We start from the raw sequence: 23,279 nt of genomic DNA, 5'->3' as shown, positions 1-23,279 counted from the left end.
CCTACTCTATGAGAATTTGAGAATTGTCCCTCTGAGAACATCTTTCCCCACTCCCAAGACCAACAGTGGCACCTCTGAGAAGGTTCTAGAAAACAAGACACCCCAGGGACACCCCCCCCCCGAGGACTTGCTGCCTCAGCCTCAACCTGAGCATCCCTCAGAGGCGGCTGACGGTGGGCGCTCACCTCCCACAGGTGTGCCGCCACCCTCCATCACCTGGTACAAGGACTCGGCCGTGGTGGAGGTGGGGAGGCTGAGCCGCTTCCGGCAGCGGGGCGACGGGGGCCTGCAGATCAGCGGGCTAGTGCCCGACGACACCGGCATGTTCCAGTGCTTCGCCCGCAACGCGGCCGGCGAGGTGCAGACCTCCACCTACCTGGCCGTCACCAGTGAGTTGGCCTTTCCTGTCCTGCCCGAGTCCCTCCCGCCCAGGACACAGCTTTCCTCCAAGCCAGGGGCCTCTTGAGAACAGGATGCTGTGCAGTGCAGAGACAGGATCCCAGAAGGCTGTCCCCCGGGTGGCTCTGGCCGGTGACACCTGCTGCTTCTGCAGCCAGCACCGTTTTTTTCTTTTACAAACCAGAGCCTCGATTTCACATTTGATGAAGGATGAATCCCATTTACCTTGTCATGGAGGATGTCAGCTGTCCTCAGTTTCCCCTAAATGGAGACTTGAGAATCAAGGCGGGGGGGGGGGCTAGTGTCACCTGGGTCCTTCCATGGGGCAGGTGCTAAGGGGAGCCCCTCGTGGGTCTTCCGGGCTTCTTCCCGATGCTGGGGCCCTGTCAGGACGCCTGCATCCTTCCCTGCAGAGGGACCCACTCCAGCCAGCGGGAGTGGCAGGGCAGAACAAGGACCTGGGGTGTGGCTAAGAGGCCCCACTGTCTCCCTTCGCAGGCATCGCCCCCAACATCACCAGGGGCCCCCTGGACAGCACGGTGATTGACGGCATGTCAGTGGTGCTGGCTTGTGAGACTTCGGGGGCGCCCCGGCCGGCCATCACTTGGCAGAAAGGTAGCTGAGACTGATCTGCTTTGGAGGGTGTGGCCACGTGACAAAGTCTAGGGCAGTCCTCAGGGCTCAGTTCTGGAGCCAGCCAGGTGGGGTTTCCCATGTACAGTTGGGAAGGTTGTGCACTGTACAACCCAAGAGGGTTTCTTTCACACCACGGTAGGTACCACGTGCCGCCCTGCTGGGCTCAAGGCTCAGCTCTACCTCTTGTGAGGCCTGTGACCTTGGAGCCTCAAGGTTCCCATCTGTAAAATGGGGACAGTAGGACACATACCTGGGAGTGGCATGAAAACTAGACGAGAGGATGCTCATGAAGGGCCTGCTCTGTGCCTGGGAAGTAGGGAAGCCCAAACAATGATGGCTGATGTAACATCGCGGTGGAGGTTGTTAGTACAGGTAGGAGGCCATCCCCCCTCCGCAGGCAGCTTGCAGGGCTCCAGACACCTGAGCCACCAAAGCCCAAGCTGTCTACCTAGGTCCACCCACCCCGCATGACTCTTCCACACTCTGCATTGTACACTCACCTTCACAACCCTCCCTGGGGACACACACACATGTACACACACACACACACACACACACACACACACAGAGTCACTCACTCACACCCCACCAAGCCTCTGCTCAGATGAACCTTCTCCACAGGACTCACCCAGGCCCTCCCCCGACCCCTCGCTGCTTTATTTTCCCACCTTCTAATACGCAAGATCATCTGCGCATTGGTTTTGCTTATTGCCTGGCCCCCCACGAGGTCAGGGCTTTCAGTTTTGTCCCCCGCTGTCTCCTCAGGGCCTAGAACAGAGTCTGACACACAGTAGATACTCCATCACTGTTGGTGGGGGGAGTGTGGGCACACTCAGGCCCAGAAATAAACACACCCACCTAACACGCTCACTTGTTCAGTATGCCCGCACGTGTGTGCAGAGGGACCCGCTCACCCCCAGACCTGCCCATGGACAGTGCCCTCTGTACAGACAGGTGGGATTTTCTTTAAAATAGGTACAATCACGAAAACCTGCACTCTCAGACTCACTCACACACGGCGTGTCCTCTCTCTCCCTCCCTCCCTCCCTTCCTCCCTCTCCCTCTTTCCAGGCCTCCCTAGGTCCCACTGCAGAGGGAGGTCCATCCCGACCAGGGCTGCCCCCGCCCTATGTGTCCCGCTCTGCCCTACCCCTTGCTGCTCCCACCCATGACTTTCCTCCGCTCCCCTGCAGGTGACTCTCCAGAAGCATCCTTCCACAGGATGCCTGTCACCACTTTGTCAGAGCTCTCTGTCCCCTCCCCGCCAGCCCAGGTGCCAGCTGCCTCCAAGTGCTGTGCCCAGCAGCGTCAAGAGACAGTGCTGGCTTCCTCTGGTGAAGGGCAGACAGCGTGGTGGGTGGAGAGACATCAGGAGACCCGGGCTCGGGGCCACCCACTCTGTGACCGTGTGCCCTTGTGTCCGTCACCAAGTCAGAAGCCATTCTGGTCCCCAGCCCCGCTGCCACCATCCCCCCACCGGTGGCCCTTCCAGCCTTTCTAAAGCTGGGAGCCTGCCTGAGCCCACCCTGCCCCAGAGGGGCCGGGGACGGGTGGGAGTGCCGTCCAGGCCCGTGGCGATGTCAGTGTGCCGGGGCGGCAGCCTGAACCCATGCATCCCCCCCCCGTGTCGCCCAGGGGAGCGCATCCTGGCCAGTGGCTCTGTCCAGCTGCCTCGCTTCACGCTCCTGGAGTCCGGCAGCCTGCTCGTCAGCCCCACGCACACCTCCGACGCTGGCACCTACACCTGTTTGGCCACCAACTCTCGGGGGGTCGACGAAGCCTCGGCCGACCTGGTCGTGTGGGGTGAGTGTGCAGGGCGAGCGGGAGCCCTTTCCACGCCTGCAGGTGGGTTTGCGCTGAGCGCACGCGAGCACCTGCAGCTCCACATCCACGTGTCTGTCCAGCCGGCGCGTCTTACGAGAGGGACCTGGATGGATCAGTGCAGAGGACAGGTCACAGGAAGGCCGAGGGCCCGCGGGTGATGCCATGTGAGCGAGGTTCTGGCCGTGCCTGGCCGAGCTGAGAGAAGAGAGCGCTGATGGGCATAGACTTCAGGGCCGAAATCAGCACACTTTTTCTGTAAAGGGCCAGATAGTAAATATTTCAGGCTTTGTGGGCCGAACAGTCTCTGTCACAGCTCCATGAACTCTTCTGTTTCATCAAGAAAGCAGCTGTAGATGGTGGTGGATCCAGCGGGTGTGACTGAGTGCCAGTACGGGGGAATTTACCCAGCCAGGCCCCCAGCTGGGCTTGACCCCAGGCTGTGGTTTGTGACCCCTGCTCTGGGGCAACTTCCCAAGCCCCCTCCTGCCCTCAGATTGTACCACTTGGGATCTGGTACCACACGTAGGTGTGGGCCGCCCTTCTAGGCTGAGCGCCAGGGGACTGGTGGGTGATGTGATGCATTAGACCCGGAATCAGGCGATCCTATTTTTACCCTGGCTGGACCACTGGTGTGCTGGGAACACAACCCTGATCTTTCTTCATCCCTTGCGTGGGTTTGTGGTAGCAAAATTATAAAAGCCCCCGCTGTGATCGTGGCTTCCAAGAATTCACGTACCGTGGAAGCATGTGGTTCTTAACGTTCTGGGACATTCACCACAGCAGACCAGTCCACCAGTAGAATTCAGCCACTCGGGTGCCGTTCACCTGAAGGTCCCCCTCCCCTACACCTGCACCTCACCTGTGTCTCTGGGACCCACCTGTTTCCCTTCCCACCATGCTGTCTCCCTGCTCTCTTTCAGCCCGGACCCGCATCACCAAGCCCCCCCAGGACCAGAGCGTCATCAAGGGAACCCAGGCCTCCATGATGTGCGGAGTGACCCACGACCCCCGGGTGACTGTGAGGTACTCCTTCGGCTGTGGCCCCTTGGAGGCAAAAGGGGAGGGGCGGCTTTAGGGGGTAGCTGGCTGCTGGGCGAGTGTCCACACGGGTAAGTGTGGCCCGTGCAGAGCTAGTGCAAGGCTGGGACATGGGGGACACTAAGTAAATGCCTGGCGGACTGAGCCAGCCTGAGATGAATTGGGCAGCGGTGGGGGAGGGGAAGGGGCTGGGGGGTGAAGAAGTGGAGGAAAGGGAGTGGAGGAGGGCGGAAGGGAGGGGATGAGAAAGAGGCATCTGTCTGGGGAGAGATGGAGGCTGCGGGTTGCTCGGGACCCCCTGCTAGCACCGCCCCCCAGGCCTTAGACCCTCCGCCCACTGCGTGGACAGCAGGGGGGTCTGGGTAAACAGGCGTGGGAGCAGTGACAGGGCTGGGAAGGGAAAGGGTCCTGAGGTGACCCTCAAAGGGACACATGTGAGGGACAGAGGCCCAGCCTGGGGACCACCCCCGCCATCCTCCTTAGGAGCCCAGACCTCGGCAAGCCATTTGGCCTGGAGGGAACCAGGTCCCGCTGTGGAAGGCCCTGGAGAGGCCAGGGAGCACAGAAGCAGCCAAGAAGGGAACGAAAGCTGGGAGCCCTCCCAGGCTGGGCACGAGGACACTTCCTGGGCCAACCCTGGGAAAGGTTTCTAGAACTAAAACCGGGACAAAATGGTCCCTTCAGGCTCTCCCTTGAGCTCTGGGATACTGAGTAAAAACCGTCACTGTTTCCTTAGAAGTAAATACTCCCTCCGTGCTGCTTCTCTATTTTATGGGCAGTGTCACTGCCGAAGCAACTGGCACGGAGCTGGAAGGGCGGGGCACTGATGCCACTTGGAGTAACGGCCCGCTCTGCTCAGGAGGCAGTTGTGTCCTGGGGCCCCACCTGGTGGCCACTGGGTATATGACAGTCTGTATGGCCGTGATAAATGGGACCCCGGAAGCCAAGGTTGGCAGCAAGGGTACTACTACTTTTTTTTTTACTTTATTTCCCCTTTTTAATTTTATTTTTTATTGGAGTATAGTTGATTTACAATGTTGTGTTAATTACTACTGTACAGCAAAGTGATTCAGTTATACATACATATCTGTATATTCTTTTCCATTTTGGTTTATCGTAGGATATTGAGCATAGTTCTCTGTGCTACACAGTAGGACCTGTTGTGTAAAGGCTGTGTATAAAAGCTCACATCTGTAACCCCAGCTTCCCAGTCCATCCCTTCCCCAGCCCCCTCCCCCTTGGCAACCACCAGTCTGTTCTCTCTGACCGCGATTCTGTTTCTGTTTTGTAGATAAGTTCATTCGTGTCATATTTTAGATTCCACATGTAAGTGGTAGCGTATGGTATTTGTCTTTCTCTTTCTGACTTACTTCACTTAGTATGATAATCTTTAGTTGCATCCGCATTGCTGCAAATGGCATTATTTTGTTCTTTTTTATGGCTAATATTCCGTTGTGTGTATGTGTGACATCTTCTTCATCCATTCCTCTGTAGATGGACATTTAAGTTATTTCCATGTCTTGGCTATTGTGAATAGTGCTGCTGTGAACATAGGGGTGCATGTATCTTTTTGAATTATAGTTTTGTCTGGATATATGCCCAGGAGTGGGATTGCTGGATCATTTGGTAGTTCTGTTTTTAGTTTTCTGAGGAACCTCCATACTGTTTTCCACAGTGGCTGCACCACCTTACATTCAAGGGTACTAGGCTTTTAGATCCACACCCATTCTCAGAGGATCTGTCTCAGGCCCCAGTTGGAGAAACACCTCATTAAACATTAAACATTGGCCCTTTAGGCTAGTCATCGTCAAATGCAAACATGAGCCTTGAAATCACATAGATGTAGTTAGAACATGGCCAACAGATAATCTAGAATATGCTTATCCCAGGGTTTATTAGATTTTTATTAAAAAAATTAATATACCAACTGTAAAAATGTCTTCCAGGAGAACCCACACGTTCTCCCCATAGAACACCGCTGTGGGTCTCAGACCCATACATAAATAGTCGCTATCATTTTAGCATCCATTAATTGAAATTTTTTATTGTAACGAAAAGCTATATTAAGTCAGTAAAACTTTAAAATAAATTGGTATTTTATTAAAATGTTATCTACTAATACTTGGGAAAAACTTGCACATTTTATTCATCCTCTGGACAATTCTTGTGAACAAAGAGATTTAGGGACCCTCTGCAATATATCTGCAGGCCCACGTTCCAGGACCGCCAGTGAACTACAGATGGGAAATCACTGTTCCAGTTTACTGGAGGGGTCCTCGCCTTAGAGTGGAATTACCCATCTAGGACAATCTTTTTTAGATGGGAGAGGGAACAGAATTGGTCCATCATCCCCCCAAACTGGCAAAATCTGTGGCCAAGGCCACCCCGACATCTCCCACCCATGCCTGGCTTCCATAACCTTGGGGGAGGGGAGCTTCCCTGCAGCCCTCCACCTCCTTGAGGTGAGTCTTAGGGGTGGGGTGGGCCCCAGACTTAAGTATTTTTTAGAAGTCCCCGAGGTGATTCTGATGTGCAGCCAGAATTAAAATCCCTGTTCTGGCGGCAGGAGACATACCAGGGGTTCCCTGAGCACACAGACTGGAAAGGATTTGAACAACCAAATCAGACAAAAGTGGTAGCCACTTAATCCTGGTTACATGTCCTCAGAATAAAGCTGGGCTCCAGGGGACGCAGGCTGGGCAGGTGTAGGTGGCAGCATGAAAAGCCTCCAAAATTGCTTCTGTTTGGTATCTGAACCCAGATCTAGACTGAATCCGAACAGTCCACTTTGTTAATATTAATCAATATTGTTACTGTTTTTTCTTATTATACAGCTAATAGGTATCCGTTTTAGGAGGAAAATATAGAAAATGCAGGTAAACCGAAGACCATGGGGAGGGATGGAGAGAGAGGAAGTAGAAAAGTAGATTAATCTGTGTTTCCTTTCACTAGAGATAGTAATATTTGGGTGTCATTTGAAAAAACTAGAAACAGTGTTTTAATCTGCTTTTTCCCTTACGAACCTATTGGGAATCTCTTCCTCTGTCAATTATATGACTGTTCAGTCCTCCACTGTGTGGGTGCCACATAATTTGTTACCAATTCCCTAATGCTGGGTATGTGGATTGTTTCTGAATTTTTGCTAATGTTAAGAAATATCATTCTGAATGTCCTTATAACTAAATATTTTTGCACATCTTTGATTTCCTGAGGACTGTATAATATTATTTAAAGCTGAAAACCACTCATCAAAATTGTTTAATAGCTAGCTATATCATTACAGATTATTTGGGGAAATTTTATCCTAAGTTAAATGGATTGATGGGTTTTTTTTTTTTTTAACATTCTATTATGGAAATTTTAAAACATACCCCAAAGAAGAGAATTGTATCCTAAGCCCTCCTGTACCCACCTCTCAGCCTCAACAATTACCAGCGTTTAACCCATCTTGTTTCATGTGTCTACCCCCATGCTTTTTTTTTTTTTTGTGCTGCACCTCGCAGCATGCAGGATCTTAGTTCCCCAACCAGGGATCAAACCTGTGCCCCCTGCAGTGGAAGCGCCGAGTCTTAACCACTGGACCGCCAGGGAAGTCCATCCCCACATTTTTTTTTTAACTGCAAATTTTTTAAAAAAACAACTTTCAAACGTAATTTCACCATTAAATATGTCATTTCTTACTGAAAAGGACTTTTCTTTAAATATAACAGCCATGTCCCCCGTCACACCTAACACAACGAACACTTCCTTGGTTTCTTCTATTACCAGCTCATATTCCAGTCGCCATGATTGTCTCAAGGTGTCTTTTTACAGTGGGTTGGTTTAACTCAGGGTCCAAACAAGGTCCACACATTGTGTCTGATTGGTGTGTCTCTTTTATTCTACATGGTACCCTCTCCCCTTCTTTTTATTTTTGTCCTTATTTTTGTTTTCGTTTTTGCCTTGTTTTCATGCGCTTATTTAGTTGGAGAAACCAGGTTCTGCAGGACGGAGGTCAGTGTGTGTGAGTGTGTGTGTGTGTGTGTGTGTGTGTGTGTGTGTTCCGATAAAACTTTATTTACATAAGTAGGCAACAGGCCATAGTTTGCAGAATATCCCTGCTGTAGAATAGTCCACATCTGGGTTTGGCTAGCTGCTTTTTCATGGTGTGGTTCACTTCTTCTTCTATCCCTTGTGTTTCTAATTAGATTCAGGTAACTGATCATTAGATTCAAGTTCAGTAGTTTTGGAACAAACACTTTGCAGGTGGTGATAGATATTTCCTAAAGCACCACATCCTGGGACAAATTATGTCTGCTTGTTATAGGTTGTTTCTTAAGCAGGAATTACTCTCTGCAGCTACATTTGCTTTTAAGTAAAGTTCTATCCATCCCATCAGTGCTGGCAAGGATGATCCTTTTCTAGCTAAAGAGATGAATTCTCTGTGATTACTTTTGGCAATTTGCAAATATGTATAAAAAGCGTTAACATTTAACTTGTCAATTTACTGCTGAGAATTTATACTCGAGGGAATGATTTAGAATGTGGCAGATATTTTGCCACAAGGATGTGCATCACAGCATTAACTATCGTATCAGAAAACAAGGAGCTAAATTGGATGTCCAACATTACGGGATCAGTTACATTGAAGCACTATGCAGCCAGCATGAACCACGGTGAGGAAATGTCACATTAAAAGGAATTTTTGATATTGTCTTGGGTGGAAAAAGCAGCTTTAAAATCAGGATGGATGGATAGATAGCTAGGTATTATTTATATTAAAAATATGCTGTATCAGTAGAACTATATAGTGATGGCTAACTTCTGTCAATCACGTACCATGTTTCTGGCGCTACTCCAAGTATTTTATATTAACTCACACAGTCCTTATGGCAACCCTATGAGGTGGGTGGTATTACTTCCCTCATATGACAGATGAGGAAACTGAGGCACAACCAGATTAAATAAATATACCCAGGACCACAACGCTGGTAAGTGACCAGGGCAACATTCGACCCAAGAATCTGACCCCAGAACATAGTAGCAATGTGGTAACTGCCCAGGAGAGAAAAGTCTGGAAGGTTTACCCTCAAATGTGAATCATGATTACCCCTTAGGGGAAAGCTTTTGAGTTTTTTTTTCCTTTTTCCTTCATTCTTTTCTCATCTGTACTTGCTACTTTTCTGATTTTTTAAACTTAGGTTAAAAATATTACAGGCTCATTCTCCCAAGCCGTCTCACACTCCCTAAACCCAGAGAGTTCCAGGGCCGTGTGATTCAGTCCCATCACCCTGTCCCTTCATTGAGCGAGCGATGGGTTATTAGGAAAGCATCCCAGCCCGACCGCATTCCTGCCCTGGTCGCCCTGGTCGACCTTCCCTGGCGGGTAGCAGCCCAGCATCCTCCCAGGAGCTGGCACCCTGTGTGTGTTGATGACAATTATTGTGTCTCCTCCAGAACAAATCCAGAGCAGATATTTCTCATTGTCAGGCACGGGCATGTGTGTAATTTCTCAAGTCCCCCTTTGTACTGACTGACCAAAGCTAAAGTGATTTTTCTGGACGCTGAAGTTAATTTGTCACAGTGATGCATTGATCTAATGATTCCCTTCATAAAACTAATCCCCAGATGTAGTCTACGTGGAGACGTTCATTCTTTTTCCAGCCCTAATCTTTTAAACTCTTTGGAAGAATACCTTTTGTCCACTCTGCGCCGCTTGGTGATGGCAACCAGGCTATGACCTGGACCTGAACTGAAGGTGTGAACGGTGGATAATGCTGTGGTTATGCTCCTGGACCGAGGGCCCCACCCGCAGGCGTGATGGGCTGCAGGTGCCCCCTCTGTGGCTGGGGGCTCGCCCCCTGCCCACCTTTGGAGCTCCCTGCTCCAGACCAGCCCTAGGCTGTGCCCACCCCCCAGCAGCCCCCCACCCTGCCTTCCCTGCCTCTCTATACTTAGCAGTCCTTCTTACTCTCAGGTACGTCTGGGAGAAGGATGGGGCCACGCTGAGCATGGAGGGCAACCCCCGCACCCGTCTGGACAGAAACGGCTCCCTGCACATCTCGCAGACGTGGTCCGGGGACATCGGCACCTACACCTGCCGGGTGCTCTCAGCCGGAGGCAACGACTCTCGCAGTGCCCACCTGCGCGTGAGGTGAGGGCGGCCTGCCCAGGCTCCGGGGTAAAGGGGTGCAGGCGGCAAAGGGAAGGCTGCGTCTAGGCAGGCCACCAGGCCAGGTGTGACCTGAGCCCGCCCACCTCACCCCAGCATCCTCCAGGCCTTCGCCGGCTCAGTTCGGCCCCTGTCAAGGGCGGTGAGTCTGGGTTATGGCTTTGGACAGGTGGGCCAAAGCCTGTGCGCAGAATCTCCAGCTAGATGGCCCCGAAGGCTGGGTTTCTGGGGCTGAGCACCAGATATCACGGGAGCTCAGACTGAGTCCTGGGTGTCACCTAATTCTAGACCTCACAGCGGTGCCCACCACACCTGTCTCCTCCAGGCAGCTGCCTCATGCCCCTGAGCACCCAGTGGCGACTCTCAGCGCCGCGGAGAGAAGGGCCATCAACCTGACGTGGGCCAAGCCCTTTGACGGCAACAGCCCGCTGATCCGCTACGTCCTGGAGATGTCGGAGAACAGTAAGGCTGCGCGCGCCCCCTCCACCGACCGCAGCCAGGGCGACCCCACTTCTGTGCCTTTGAGCGAACCCTCTGGACGGCCCAGCTCCCTCATCTGTAAAATGAGCCACGGCGTCCTCCAGTCGTGTGACAATTGAACGAGATAACGCACGGGCTGGACTTGGGACCTGCCACCCAGAAGCCCCAAGACACTGGCCATTCGTTTTTTGTTTGTTTTTTGTTGTTGTTTTTTTTAATTAATTTATTTATTTATATATATTTTTTGGCTGCGTTGGGTCTTTGTTGCTGCGCACGGGCTTCCTCTAGTTGCAGCGAGCGGGGGCTACTCTTCGTTGCGGTGCGCGGGCTTCTCATTGCAGTGGCTTCTCCTGTTGCAGAGCACAGGCTCTAGGCGCGTGGGCTTCAGTAGTTGTGGCTCGCAGTCTCTAGAGCGCAGGCTCAGTAGTTGTGGCCACGGGCTTTGTGGCTCCACGGCATGTGGGATCTTCCCGGACCAGGGGTCGAACCCATGTCCCCTGCATTGGCAGGCGGATTCTTAACCACTGTGCCATCAGGGAAGTCCCTGGCTGTTAGTTTGTGTTTTTTTTAATTTTTATCCTCCATCCCCAAGCCATGAACTCCAAAATAATTAGCAGGCATCATTTGAGGGGTGTTTCAAATACAGTTTGCTAGAGCTCATCAATTTGAGAAAAAAAAAAGATAGAAAAGGCCTCTCAGTTCCCATGAGCCCTTGCTCCCTCCTCAGGACTCCCCAACCCCCTGGGACATGTGGGCTAAGGGGACCCAGAAAAATGACGTGACCAGCCTCTACTGGACCAAGCTGGGGAGGTACTACCCTGCCAGCCCAAACGAGGCTGGACGCCTGCTGGGAATGGAGGGGGAAGAAGCGTGCGCCCCCAAGATGCCCACCTCAGCCTCCACCCTCTGTCCCTGTAGATGCCCCCTGGACAGTGCTCCTGGCCAGTGTGGACCCCGAGGCCACCTCGGTGATGGTCAAGGGCTTGGTTCCCGCACGTTCCTACCAGTTCCGTCTTTGTGCCGTCAACGACGTGGGGAAAGGACAGTTCAGCAAGGACACAGAGAGGTGAGGGGAGCAGGGTGGGTGTCAGGGCCTCCAGCGGTGGGTGTCAGGGGCTCAACTCTCTAACCCAATTGAGTTGTCCCTCTCACTGTGGGCCGTGCGCGTTCCAAGACTTAACCCCATTCTGCTCTACATCCCCATGGGTTGCCATTATTGTTAAACGCACGTGAATTTCCAAAGACATCTAGGATCTACACGGATCTCTGTATGCAATGCCTTGCATGGTGCCAGACCCCATGAAGCCTCCAACAAAGCTTTTTTTAACATGATGAAAGTTTAATAAAAACAGCAGTTCATGCATTTTAATACCCACTTGTGTAGGAGGCGCGTTCTAGCCACCTAGACCCCCATAGAACAAGCAGCCTCCTCTAGTGAGAAAGAAGACATCAGGTCAGAATGATAGTGGCACCAATCCCATGCCCCAAAGCTGTGTGCTTTGCTCTTTATTTTTTTATGTGTATTTTTATTTTTTCCAGATTTACTGAGATATCGTTGACATGTAACATTATGTAAGTTTAAGGTGTACAATACGTTGATTTGACACACTCCTATATGGCAAAATGATTACCCCCGTGGTGTTAGCTGACACCTCCATCCTGTCACATAATTACCATTTCTTTTTGTCGTGAGAACATTTGAGATCTACTTTCTTAGTAACCTTCAAGTATATAATACAGTATTCTTAGCTATAATCACCATGCTGTATATTCCATCACCAGAACTTGTTATTCTTATAACTGGAAATTTATGCCTTTTGACTAACATCTTCCCCAGCCCCCCACCTCCTCTGTTTCTCTGAGTTCAGCTCCTTTAGACTGCACATATAAGTGAGATCTACAGTATCTGTCTTTCTCTGTCTGACTTATTTCACTTAGCATAATACCCTGCTGGTCCATCCATGTTTTTGCAAATGGCAGAATTTCTTTCTTTCTCATGGCTGGAAAATATTTCATTGTATAGCTGTGTTACATCTTCTTTATCCATTTATTTGTTGATGGACACTTAGGGTGTTTCCATATCTTGGCTATTGTGAATAATGCTGCCGTGAACATGGGAGTGCATTTATGTCTTCGAGATCCTGTTTTCATTTCTTTGGGGTGGATATATACCCAGAAGTGGGGTAGCTGGATCACATGGTAGTTCTATTTCCAATTTGGGGGGAGAACCTCCATACTTTTTCCCATAGTCCCTATACCAATTCTTACTCACACCAACAGTGCATGAGGGGTCCCTTTTATCCACATCCTCACCAACGCTTGTTATTTGTTGTCTTTTTGATAATAGTCATTCTGATGGGTGTAAGGTAATATCTCACTGTGGTTTTGATTTGCATTTCCCTGATGGTTAGTGACGTTGAGCACCTTTTCATTGACCTGTTGGCCATTTTTATGTCTTCTTTGGAAAAATGCCTGTGCAGCTCATTTGCCCATTTTTTGATCAGATTATTTAGTTTTTTGCTGTTGAGTTGTGTGAGTTCTTTATATATTTTGGATATTAACCCCTTATCAGATATATGGTTTGCAGATATTTTCTTCCATTCCATATGTTGCCTTTTCATTTTGTTGTTTCTTTTTCTGTGCAGAAGCTTTTTAGTTTGATATAGTCCCGCTTTTATTTATTTTTGCTTTTGTCGCTTGTCCTTTTGATGTCATATCCAGGAAATTACTGCCAAGACCAGCATCAAGGAGCTCTTCCCCTATGTTTTATTCTAGGAGTTTTATAGTTTCAGGTCTTAAGTTCGTCTTTAATCCATTTCGAGTTCATTTTTGGGAGTGGTGTAAAATAGAGGTCCAATTACCTTCTTCTGCATATGGTTATCCAGTTTTCCCAACATCATTTATTGAAGAGACTGTCCTTTTCCCATTGAGAAGAGTTAATATTGTTAGAATGTCCATATCGCCCAAAGCCATCCATTGATTCGATGCAATCCCTATCACAATTCCAATGGCATTTTTCACAGAAATAGTAAAACACAATTATAAAATTTGTATAGAGCCACAAAAGACCCCAAATAGCCAAAGCAATCCTGAGAACAAAGAACAAAGCGAGAGGCACCACACTTCCTGATTCCCAACTATGCTACAAAGTTATAGTAACCAAACAGTATGCTACTCATAAAAATACACACATAGGCAATTCCCTGGCAGTCCAGTGGTTAGGACTCAGCACTTTCATTGCTGTGGCCTGGGTTCAATCCCTGGTTGGTGAACTGAGATCCTGCAAGCTGCGTGGTGCAGCAAAAAAAAAAAAAAAATAGACACATAGACCAATGGAACAGAATTGAGAGCCCAGAAATAAACCATCATAGTGTTTGCTAAGGGAGCCAAGAATGCACTTTGCTTTTTAAAAGATGCTCTTTGGTGTGTACACAGACCCCCCACTGGGTTAAATCAATCATTGTGGTTTCCCCACAGTTCCAATAAGCTTGAATCCCTTTGGCTTTTACTAGGGGGATGCCACAGGGGCTGTGACACTCTAACAGGAGGAAGAAGTGACAGCTAACAGCCTGGCATGGAGAGCGGTTATAGGAGAATTTATTCATTCACTGTTTACTGAGCACCCACTATGTGCCAGGCCATGTTTGGACCACGAGAGGTGGTGCAGGGGAAAAAAATGGACATGGCCCCAATCCTTCAGAGCTACGAAATCCCAATAACAAGAGGCCTCGAAGTGTAGGGAAACCATCCTATAACTTCTCCAGTCCTTTGGGCTTCCCTCTGTAATGCTGATTCATCTTCCTAATGAATCGTCCTGAGTCAGCAAGAAAAAGGTTAAATTACCCTCACTTTAGGCTTTACAAAGCCATGGGAGGGTGCAGGATGTTTTGGAAAAGCTATCCATGAGGAAACAAAAACGTAAACAAAACGGGAAAGACATCCATCAAAAATAATCAACTTTTGTTGTTAATGGATGCATGTCATTTATGTGAAAAATACAGAGGTGGAATGCTGTGTCCCCTGGCCATGCCAGAGAAAGAAATGCAGTAGCACCGGGCTTCGGGGGGTGGGGGGATGCTCAAACTCTCACCCACACACCCCGCCACCCCTACCCGGCCTGCCCTACCTCTGCCTGGGCTCAGCTGGTTCGTAAAGGAAGCCCGGTTCAAGTTCACCACCAGCTGGTAACTGGGAGGTGAGTATTTGACACTCCTGCTCCTAAAATACTTGAACACTCATGACGTCATCAACCCCGACAGCAGCTTCTTTGACAAATGGGAAACCAAGGCCTGTGTCCCTCAACCGCACAGAAAGTACACATATCTGGTGCTTTACAGTGTTTTAAAAAGACTTCCATATACATTGTGTCATTCGAGCTTCAACCACTCGTAAAGCAGGCAAGTGGACTTTATGGTACTGCTTTTACAGGTAAAGAAGCAAGCTCAGAGAGGTTAAGTGACTAGCCCAAAAGCACACAGCAATTGTGCAGAGTCATCCAGGGACAGAGCAGGGTGGGGCCTCTTCATATCCCATTAAACTCCTGTATTTACCGTGGAGACTAGGAGTGAAAAGCCCTGCCCATTCTTGGTGTTTTCCTATCCAGGGTCTCCCTTCCTGAGGAGCCCCCCACGGCCCCTCCACAGAATGTCATCGCCAGCGGCCGGACCAACCAATCCATCATGATCCAGTGGCAGCCACCTCCCGAGAGCCACCAGAATGGCATCCTTAAGGGCTACATCATCAGGTAGGCGTCCGCACCAGGGAAAGGAGGGGCCGCCCAGACTCAAGAGGAAAGAGATGAGGGAGGGTCAGGGAGTGGACTGGAAAACAGAGCAGATTCATGGCAGGTCCTTCTTCATCAGCAAGGACCAGGCAACAAGAAATGCCTACACTACAGTAGGAAGGATTGAAGTTAGACATCTAGAAGAACTTCCAGCAGTGAGAGCCTTGGAAACCAATAGGAATGGTTAGAGAGGAGATACAATGTAGCCTCCTTAAGGCTGTACGGATGGCAAGTCTGCCAGATGTCAGGGCTGCATAGGAATAGGGCTGCACGGAGACACATAACTATCCAGGGGACCAACCACCTGGGAAACCAAGAATATTCTAGCAGGCCAGATTTCCCCAGGATAGACAATGAGTGGACGAATTACTAGGCCAAGAACTGGTTAAAAGTGGAAGTCCTGTCTTTGGTCCCTACTGCCAAATGAAGCCCAGTTATATAGCCTTTTATTTTTACATTTGACTGTGGGTGCTTCACTGGTAACCTGAAAGTGTATTATTAAGTTGTTACTAAAATTTGGTATTCATAAAAGAAAAGTAGCCTGTTACTTGAAACTTCTGAGAACTTGTGTCAATATTCTGAACTCTGGCTGGTTGCAAGATGCTAGGCAACTTCACATGTCTCTTTCCTGAATGAGTACACTCACAGCACTGGACTTCCCAAATTTTGGAAGAAGTTACCGTTGGTTTGGCTGCTCCATTATCGGTTAATTTCGTCGTGGGCTTTTTGGTGAATCCTAAAGGGCAGTGGTTCTCAAAGTGTGGTCCCTGGGCCAGCAATATCGGCATCACTTGAGAACTTGATAGGAATGCAAATTCTCAAGTCCCACCCCTGACCTACGGAATGGGAAACTTTGGGGTAAGCCCAGCAATCTGTGTTTCAACAGGCTTTGCAGGTGTCTTTAATGCACACTAAGGCTTTGAGAACCACTGCTATGGGGTTTTGTGAAGCATCAAAATAATCTGGGGCCTCTGATTTCCCAATAGTTAGACGTTAAAGTGTGTGCACATTGTTGTTCTCCTATGAGCTATCCATCCTCCACAATTTGCCTGTACATATCCCATTTATTTATTACCCTGCATTCTTTTTTCCAGTGGAAGGTGGAACTTGGTAGAGTATGTAGCCTCAGGTTTTTTTCTTTCCACCTCAGTGAATGGCTGTCAAAAGAGGGAGCCATTCTCCTAGAAGGAGAAAGAAAATGAGCCCAACCTTTGGAGACCACTCTCTGATCAGCGACCCCTCAAAGCTAGACCAGTGAGATCTTCCCAGGAACTCTCAGCATCCCTGGCTAGCCATCCTACCAATGTCCTCCTCCCCCGTCAAAAAGAAGAGTCCGGACACATCCCCTGGACTTGTGTTATCCCGTGGGGTAGCCGCTGGTCACTTGCAGCCATTTAAATTAATAAAAAAGTAGATTAAATGACAAACGTAGTTAGTTCCTCAGTTACACTAAGCACGTTTCAGGTGCCCAACAACCACAAGTGCCAGCAGGTCCCATGTTGGACAGCATGGATGTGGGTTTCCACCATCACAGACAGCTTCCTGGGCACGAGGACAAGCAGGCTGATTCCAATCCGTGGCATCCTGGCTTTCTCCCCTCAGGTACTGCCTGGCCGGGCTGCCTGTCGGGTACCAGTTTAAGAACATCACAGATGCTGATGTCAACAACCTGCTGCTGGAGGACCTCATCATCTGGACCAACTACGAGATCGAGGTGGCCGCCTACAACAGCGCCGGACTGGGTGTCTACAGCAGCAAAGTCACCGAGTGGACACTGCAGGGAGGTGGGTGGGGACAGTGGCCGTGGAGGAGCTGGTGCTTCCCCCTCTCCGTGCCTGTTGGGTCCTGACTGTCCAGTCCTGACTGCCTCAACCGTGTCACCTGTTTTATGCAGTCCCAGGCTGTCGCATGCTGTGCCCAGCTACCCCGTAGGGTGGGAGGACGGAGGGAAAGATGAAGAGGTTGGGGTGGGTGTGATGAAGGCAGAGGCTTCGGGGGTACAGGGACCTTCTGCAAAGTTTCCCATTAACTGGATCATGAAACAGCTTACATTTAGCGTTGTACCTAAAAACCACCCTGAGCATTTTCAGATCCATCACTTTTATTTGTGGGTACCCTGTGAAATGGACCAGACCGGTTTTATTAAGCCCAAACTAATCTACAGAAAGAGGGCATCTGAAGTCTCCGTAGCAGCAGGGGAGGAGCTGGGGGGAGGGGTGTAAAGCAGTGTCTGCAGACCTCATGTGTTTTCTCTGCTTAACCGGGCCAGACAGTCAGACTGTGCCCCCTCCACCCACACCCCTACCTCTCTGCTCTCCTTCAGTCCCCACGGTCCCTCCGGGCAACGTGCATGCAGAAGCCACCAACTCCACGACCATCCGCTTCACCTGGAATGCCCCCAGCCCTCAGTTCATCAATGGCATCAACCAGGGCTACAAGGTACATAAGGCCTCTCCTTGCCCCGAGAGGAAGCCTGGAGATTCTCGGAAGGAGGACGCAGGCCGCAGAGGCAGGGAGAAGGCGAGGGAGGGGGAGGAGGGAGTCCCCGCTGTCTCTGAAATCATTGGTTCAAGCCAAGCAGAGGACACATGATCAAGGCAAGGGGCATGCGGGCTCTCCCCAGGTCCACGTGCAGGCCGCGGGGAGTACGGACGCTGGCCTGTCTGTGCCCCAGTGCAGGGAGCAGTCAGTCTCGATGAGCCTGCCTTATAAACAAAACCAGGTTTGCTTCAGGCTCCGGATCCCCACATAGCCATGGCCCCATCAGAAAAATCCAGAACGTACTTCCTACTCCCAAGCCATGGGCTAATGGGCACTCTGCAGGGTCATTTGTCCTCAGACTGTACTGGACCCTACACCGTGTGTTTAAGGGCAGGGCTAGGACTCAGAGAGCTTAGATTAAAGTCCTGGCTCTGCCGCTGGCCGGGTCCCTGGACAAGTCCTATAGACCGTCTGAGCATCCTTCCTTCAATAAGTGTTTATTGAGCCCAACCATAGGCACTGTTCTGGCCGCTAGGGAACCAAGAGACATCCTGTTTCCTCATTCGCACACGAAGATGATGATAATTTCTGTTCCTTAGGATTGCGTGAGGATTAAATGAGAATATCTGTAATTTTCTGAGCAGTTGACGAGCACATAACAAGCATTCAGAAAACGGTAGCAACAGTAGTAGAAATGGATTCGTTGCTCAGGCTGCCCTCACAGAGTATCACAGACCGGGCAGCTTAAACAGCAGAAATGTAGTTCGTCACAGTTCTGGGGGCCAGAAGTCCAAGATCAAGGTGTTGATAGGGCTGGTTCCTTTTGAGGCGTCTCTTCTTGGCACGTAGACGGCCGCCTTCTCTGTGTCCTCACGCGTCTTTCCTCTGTGTGTCTGTGTCCAGATTTCCGCTTCTTAGAAGGACACCAGTTCTATTGGATGAGGGCCCACACTACGGACCTCATTTTAACTTAATTACCTCTTTAAAGGCTATCTCCAAACACAGTCACATTCTGAGGTCCTGGGGGTTAGGGCTTCCACATAAAAATTGGAGGGGAAACAATTCAGCCATGAAAAAAAGCACTAGCAGCGGTGGTGATGGTGACGGTAGTAAATTTGCTATAATTGGTACTGTGCTGCTGCAAGTCGGGACTTCTCAACTATCCCCTGCTGGCAGCCACTCCTGGGTCTCTCCTCTCACCCCACGAGGAGCCCGGAGCTGACCTTCCCTAAGAGAATGGGAGATGGCAGATTACAGAGTGTGTGGTCCACGCCGTGTTTTACAGCTTTGCCCCAGCTGAGTGGGGCGGGTGGGAGGATGCAGTGGGCTCCCTCCAGATGTGAGAGGCATGTCACCAGGAAGCCAGCCATGAAGGGCAGAGAACCGCGGGCTCTGGTGGCCTCGAGGTGACCTCAGATACTTCCAGAAGATCCCCACACCACCCGTGTGTGACAGCAAGGACCATTTCTAGGACTAGCAGCCTTAGCCTTTGCTGCTGCAAGGTGGGGATGGATGGGCAGGAAGGGGCTGAGATTAAATCACCAAGAGAATTTTCTGCTGGTGTTTCAAGTACAGGAGGGAGGGTCCAGATCCCGATACACCCCAGCCGCAGCCATCTCGCTTCCAGGAAAGTGCATCACCGAGGCTGAGCGGGGCCTCCCTGGACCAGGGCTGTAGCTGCTCGCTGGTAGTGCCGACTGGCTGGAGAAACCTGCTAATTGGGACTCTGGGGGAGGCAGTGGAGGGAAGGGGGAGGCTCGCATCGTGCAGAGGAGCTGAGCTGGGAACGACTAGCTTCTTGCTGCCGATTCTAAGTTTCCTGCCACCTTGGGGAGGCCTGGGCTGCAAACTCCTAAGGCAAATGGCTCCCAGAGGGCCAAGGAGACCAGCTTAGTGGCCGGGACAATTAGGGCAACGACTCAGTATGACCCAGAGCCAGAGGAAGCTGCAGAAGCCCACCTGACTCCCAGGTCCAGTCTGTGCCCAGTGCCCTGTAACTGTTCCAAGAAAGTCAGCAGAAATGAATTGTCCAGATAGCTTGAGCATAGAAACTGGTGCTTAAGAAGAGCTCACGCTTACAGGGCACTTTCTACATGCCAGGCAGGATGCCTGGGCTTCCCTCACATTCTTGTCTCATGCAAGCTGCACAAGAAATCCTAAAAAGGAAGGCTTGTTATCATCACCCCATTTTACAGAGGAGGAAACTGAGGCATGAGGGCAAGTGACTTGTTCACAGTCAGAGTAACTACAAAGCTTGGCTTCAAACTCCAGAGCCTGCACCTTGTCGTGCATTAAAAAGAAAGTGTCGTATGATTTAATTGTAAACTAATAACTATAACTTGATTTTTTCTAAGTATAAATGGATACAAGTGGGGATTTTGTTTCTTGCTCCTTTGGCCTTCAGTATCACAGGGAGGAAAAAAAAGCAGTGTTTGTCCCTTCCATCCTTCCAGTGAGAAGGGGCCTTTTTTTCCCCTTTGAATTGTGAACAATTTCAAACATCTACAAAAGTAGTGAGGAGACTAAGATGACTTGATAAAACCATAATGCACCCTGGCTTCGACAGGTACCAACTCATGGGCCAATGTGTTCCCTCTATTTTCCAGCCCTCTGCTTCTCCCCTAGAATATTTGTAAGGAAATCCCAGGTATTGTATCCTTTCATCCATAAATATTTCTGCAGAGAAATATTATAGATAAAGTCTCTACTTAAAACCTAACCACAATAATCACATTCTCATTATGGTGCCTTAAAATATCAACAGTCCCCTTAATAGCATCAGATACCCCCGGTTAGCATTCAAATTTCCCCAGTTGCCACGTCATTTCTTTTACTGGTTGGTTTATTTGCCTCAGGGTCCAAATGAAAGCCACACAATTGCAATTGGTTGAAGTTTTCTAGGTCTCAGTTGATCTACAGATTCTCTCTCTCCTTTCTCTCTCTCGCTCTCTCTTCCTTTTAATTTATTTAGTAAAGAAACTTAGTCATTTGTCCTATAGAGTTTTCCACAGCCTGGATTTGCTGACTGCATCCCTGTGGGGTCATTTAATATATTCCTCTGAACACTATATTTGCAGTAAATTTGAACTTAGAACTAGAGGCTTGATCATACTCAGATTTGATGATTTTTTTTTCCAAAATATTACTTCCTACATGGTGCTGTGCATTTTCATTAGAAGGCACAGAGTCTGCCTGTCTCTCTTACTAGGATGTGGTGACCATTGACCACCCTTGTGTGCTGTATTATCTCAATAGGGGATAATTGAGGGTATGAAATGTATTCAAGTATCAAAGTGAGGATACTTGAATATTATGATTTCTTCTTGATTTATGAGCTGAAATACTTTCCCCCCAAAAGAATTTTTCCGTTAACAACTTTTTGGTTACCTGAAGGTTTGGTTCATCTAGGAAAAGCATGGTAAATGCTCAGTTCTTTTCCACGACTTAACAATTTTCAGAATTGGTTCCTTAGCATCTTCTAAGGTGACAGGTGAGTTTGGATGGGGGCAGAGGGAGGCATCTTTTTGTTCTGTTTTTGTTAGTATTATTATGTCCTTAAGGATTTTTAATACATCTGATATGTTTCAATCCACTGCCATTATTACTCTTATTGATGCCAAACTGACCCATCGCCCACCCACCTCTTCAAGTTGGTGAGTCCTTTTGATGTGGCCCCAGGAGTCTTTGATAGCTTCCTTGCTATCTGGTGTGACAGGGTGGCCCAAGCTAGCTCCTTCTCCTGCCCTGTGCCTGGGATCAGCCACGTCATCAAGGAGCCCTTGTTTCTTTTAATGATAGTTAGACACCAAAATCTGGGCACTGGGGGTGCTCCTGATTCTAGCATTGGTTGTTGTTTCAAGGCCCTGTGAATGGACAACTCAGAAATACTTTTTTTAAAGATAAAACACATACTGATACTTCCAATTCAATTTCAGGACTCTAACATTTTAAAAATAATCTCATTGGTCTTTTGTCTCTCTTTTCTCCATTCTGAAAATCTAGTTTCTTCCACAGCAACAGAATTACTCACCTACTTGATCCCACAAATACCCACAACAGTTTCAGAACAGCAATATCAACACTGTGATTACTGAAAATAGTTTCAGATTATCTGTAGTTCTTAGGATGTATCCCACCAGGGATACAGTCCCCCCCTTTCTGTGCTACAAAGTCTCTGAAATGGTTTCTTTCTGTGTAATTTTGCTACAGTTCAATACACTGTGAGGTTCATTTGTTTCATTTGGGTTTCGATTTTTAGGGATTGATTTTTTTATTTAATTTTATTCTATAATTATGTAGCTTATTTACATGGTTGCAAGGTTAAATCTACAAAGCAAAGTTAATTCAGAAAAAATCAGCCTGAATTCTGGTCCTCTTCCTTCCCAAGAGAAGTGATTTCTTTTTGTTTGTTGGTTTGGTTCGGTTTTCCCTTCCATGTCTTTAACATAAACAAAGGCATGCATGTATAAATGTGTATCCTCGCCTTCTTAGATAAATGACAGTGTATTCTACATACTTTCTCCATTTTGCTTTTCTATTTACATTGTATCCTGGAGATCTCTCTGTAGGAGTATATAGAGATATTCCTTGTCCCTTTTTGAAAAATCTGTATTGTGTTCCATCATGTGGATCTCCCATTGTTTAGTCAGCCAGCTCCCTAGTGATGACATTTTGGTTGTTTCCAGTCTTTTACTATAACAAACATTTCTGCAGTGAATAGTTTTGCACATACATTTTTTCATACTGTCACATATAACTCTGGAATAGATTCTTAGAAATGAGATTGCTAGGGCAAAAGGTTAAATGTGTCTAATTTTGCTGCTATTGCCAAATCGCCCCCATTATTTTTTTAATTTTTTAATTTAATTTTTAACCGGGAATATATTTACACGATTCAAAAACCAACAAATGTAAAAAGATAAACTTATAGCAGACATCCTCCATCCCACACCATGCCACCCCAGTCCCTCATCTGCCTGGTTCTATCCGCCCCCAACCTTGAAATTCTCAGCACTCCAGGGAACCACTGTTGTTAATTTCTTACATATCCTTCCAGGATGCTTTGCGCGAATCCGTGCAAATGCAAAGAGATAGAAAAGTAGAGGGAAAGACAAAGGGAGGGTGAAAAAGAGAATTTCCCCTACTTGTTTTTTGTTTTTTTTTTTAAACATCTTTATTGAAGTATAATTGCCTTACAATGGTGTGTTAGCTTCTGCTTTATAACAAAGTGAATCAGTTATACACATACAATATGTTCCCATATCTCTTCCCTCTTGCATCTCCCTCCCTCCCACCCTCCCCATCCCACCCCTCTAGGTGGTCACAAAGCACCGAGCTGATCTCCCTGTGCTATGCGGCTGCTTCCCACTAGTTATCTATTTTACATTTGGTAGTGTATATATGTCCATGACACTCTCTTACCCTGTCACTTCTCACCCCACCCCCTCCCCATATCCTCAAGTCCATTCTCTAGTAGGTCTGTGTCTT

General features: G+C 48.7%; 1 protein-coding gene across 4 annotated transcripts in view; it reads left to right on the top strand.

The window, feature by feature from the left end:
- The window catches only part of SDK2 (sidekick cell adhesion molecule 2), a 266,204-nt gene that overhangs the window by 186,919 nt on the left and 56,006 nt on the right, over positions 1–23,279 (top strand). For all 4 annotated transcript variants that reach the window (XM_068530696.1, XM_068530694.1, XM_068530697.1 and 1 more), the window contains exons 9-18: positions 195–389; positions 898–1,014; positions 2,671–2,838; positions 3,780–3,882; positions 9,854–10,030; positions 10,374–10,510; positions 11,447–11,594; positions 15,132–15,272; positions 16,914–17,095; positions 17,635–17,750. In XM_068530696.1, coding sequence (XP_068386797.1) covers positions 195–389; positions 898–1,014; positions 2,671–2,838; positions 3,780–3,882; positions 9,854–10,030; positions 10,374–10,510; positions 11,447–11,594; positions 15,132–15,272; positions 16,914–17,095; positions 17,635–17,750 — 1,484 coding nt within the window. The remainder of the gene's footprint in view (positions 1–194; positions 390–897; positions 1,015–2,670; positions 2,839–3,779; positions 3,883–9,853; positions 10,031–10,373; positions 10,511–11,446; positions 11,595–15,131; positions 15,273–16,913; positions 17,096–17,634; positions 17,751–23,279) is intronic.

Source organism: Eschrichtius robustus, chromosome 20, assembly GCF_028021215.1.
Source record: "Eschrichtius robustus isolate mEscRob2 chromosome 20, mEscRob2.pri, whole genome shotgun sequence".
NCBI classification, from domain to species: domain Eukaryota; kingdom Metazoa; phylum Chordata; class Mammalia; order Artiodactyla; family Eschrichtiidae; genus Eschrichtius; species Eschrichtius robustus.
Note: the sequence above shows the minus strand (reverse complement) of the source record. Positions and strands in the feature narration are given on the sequence as shown.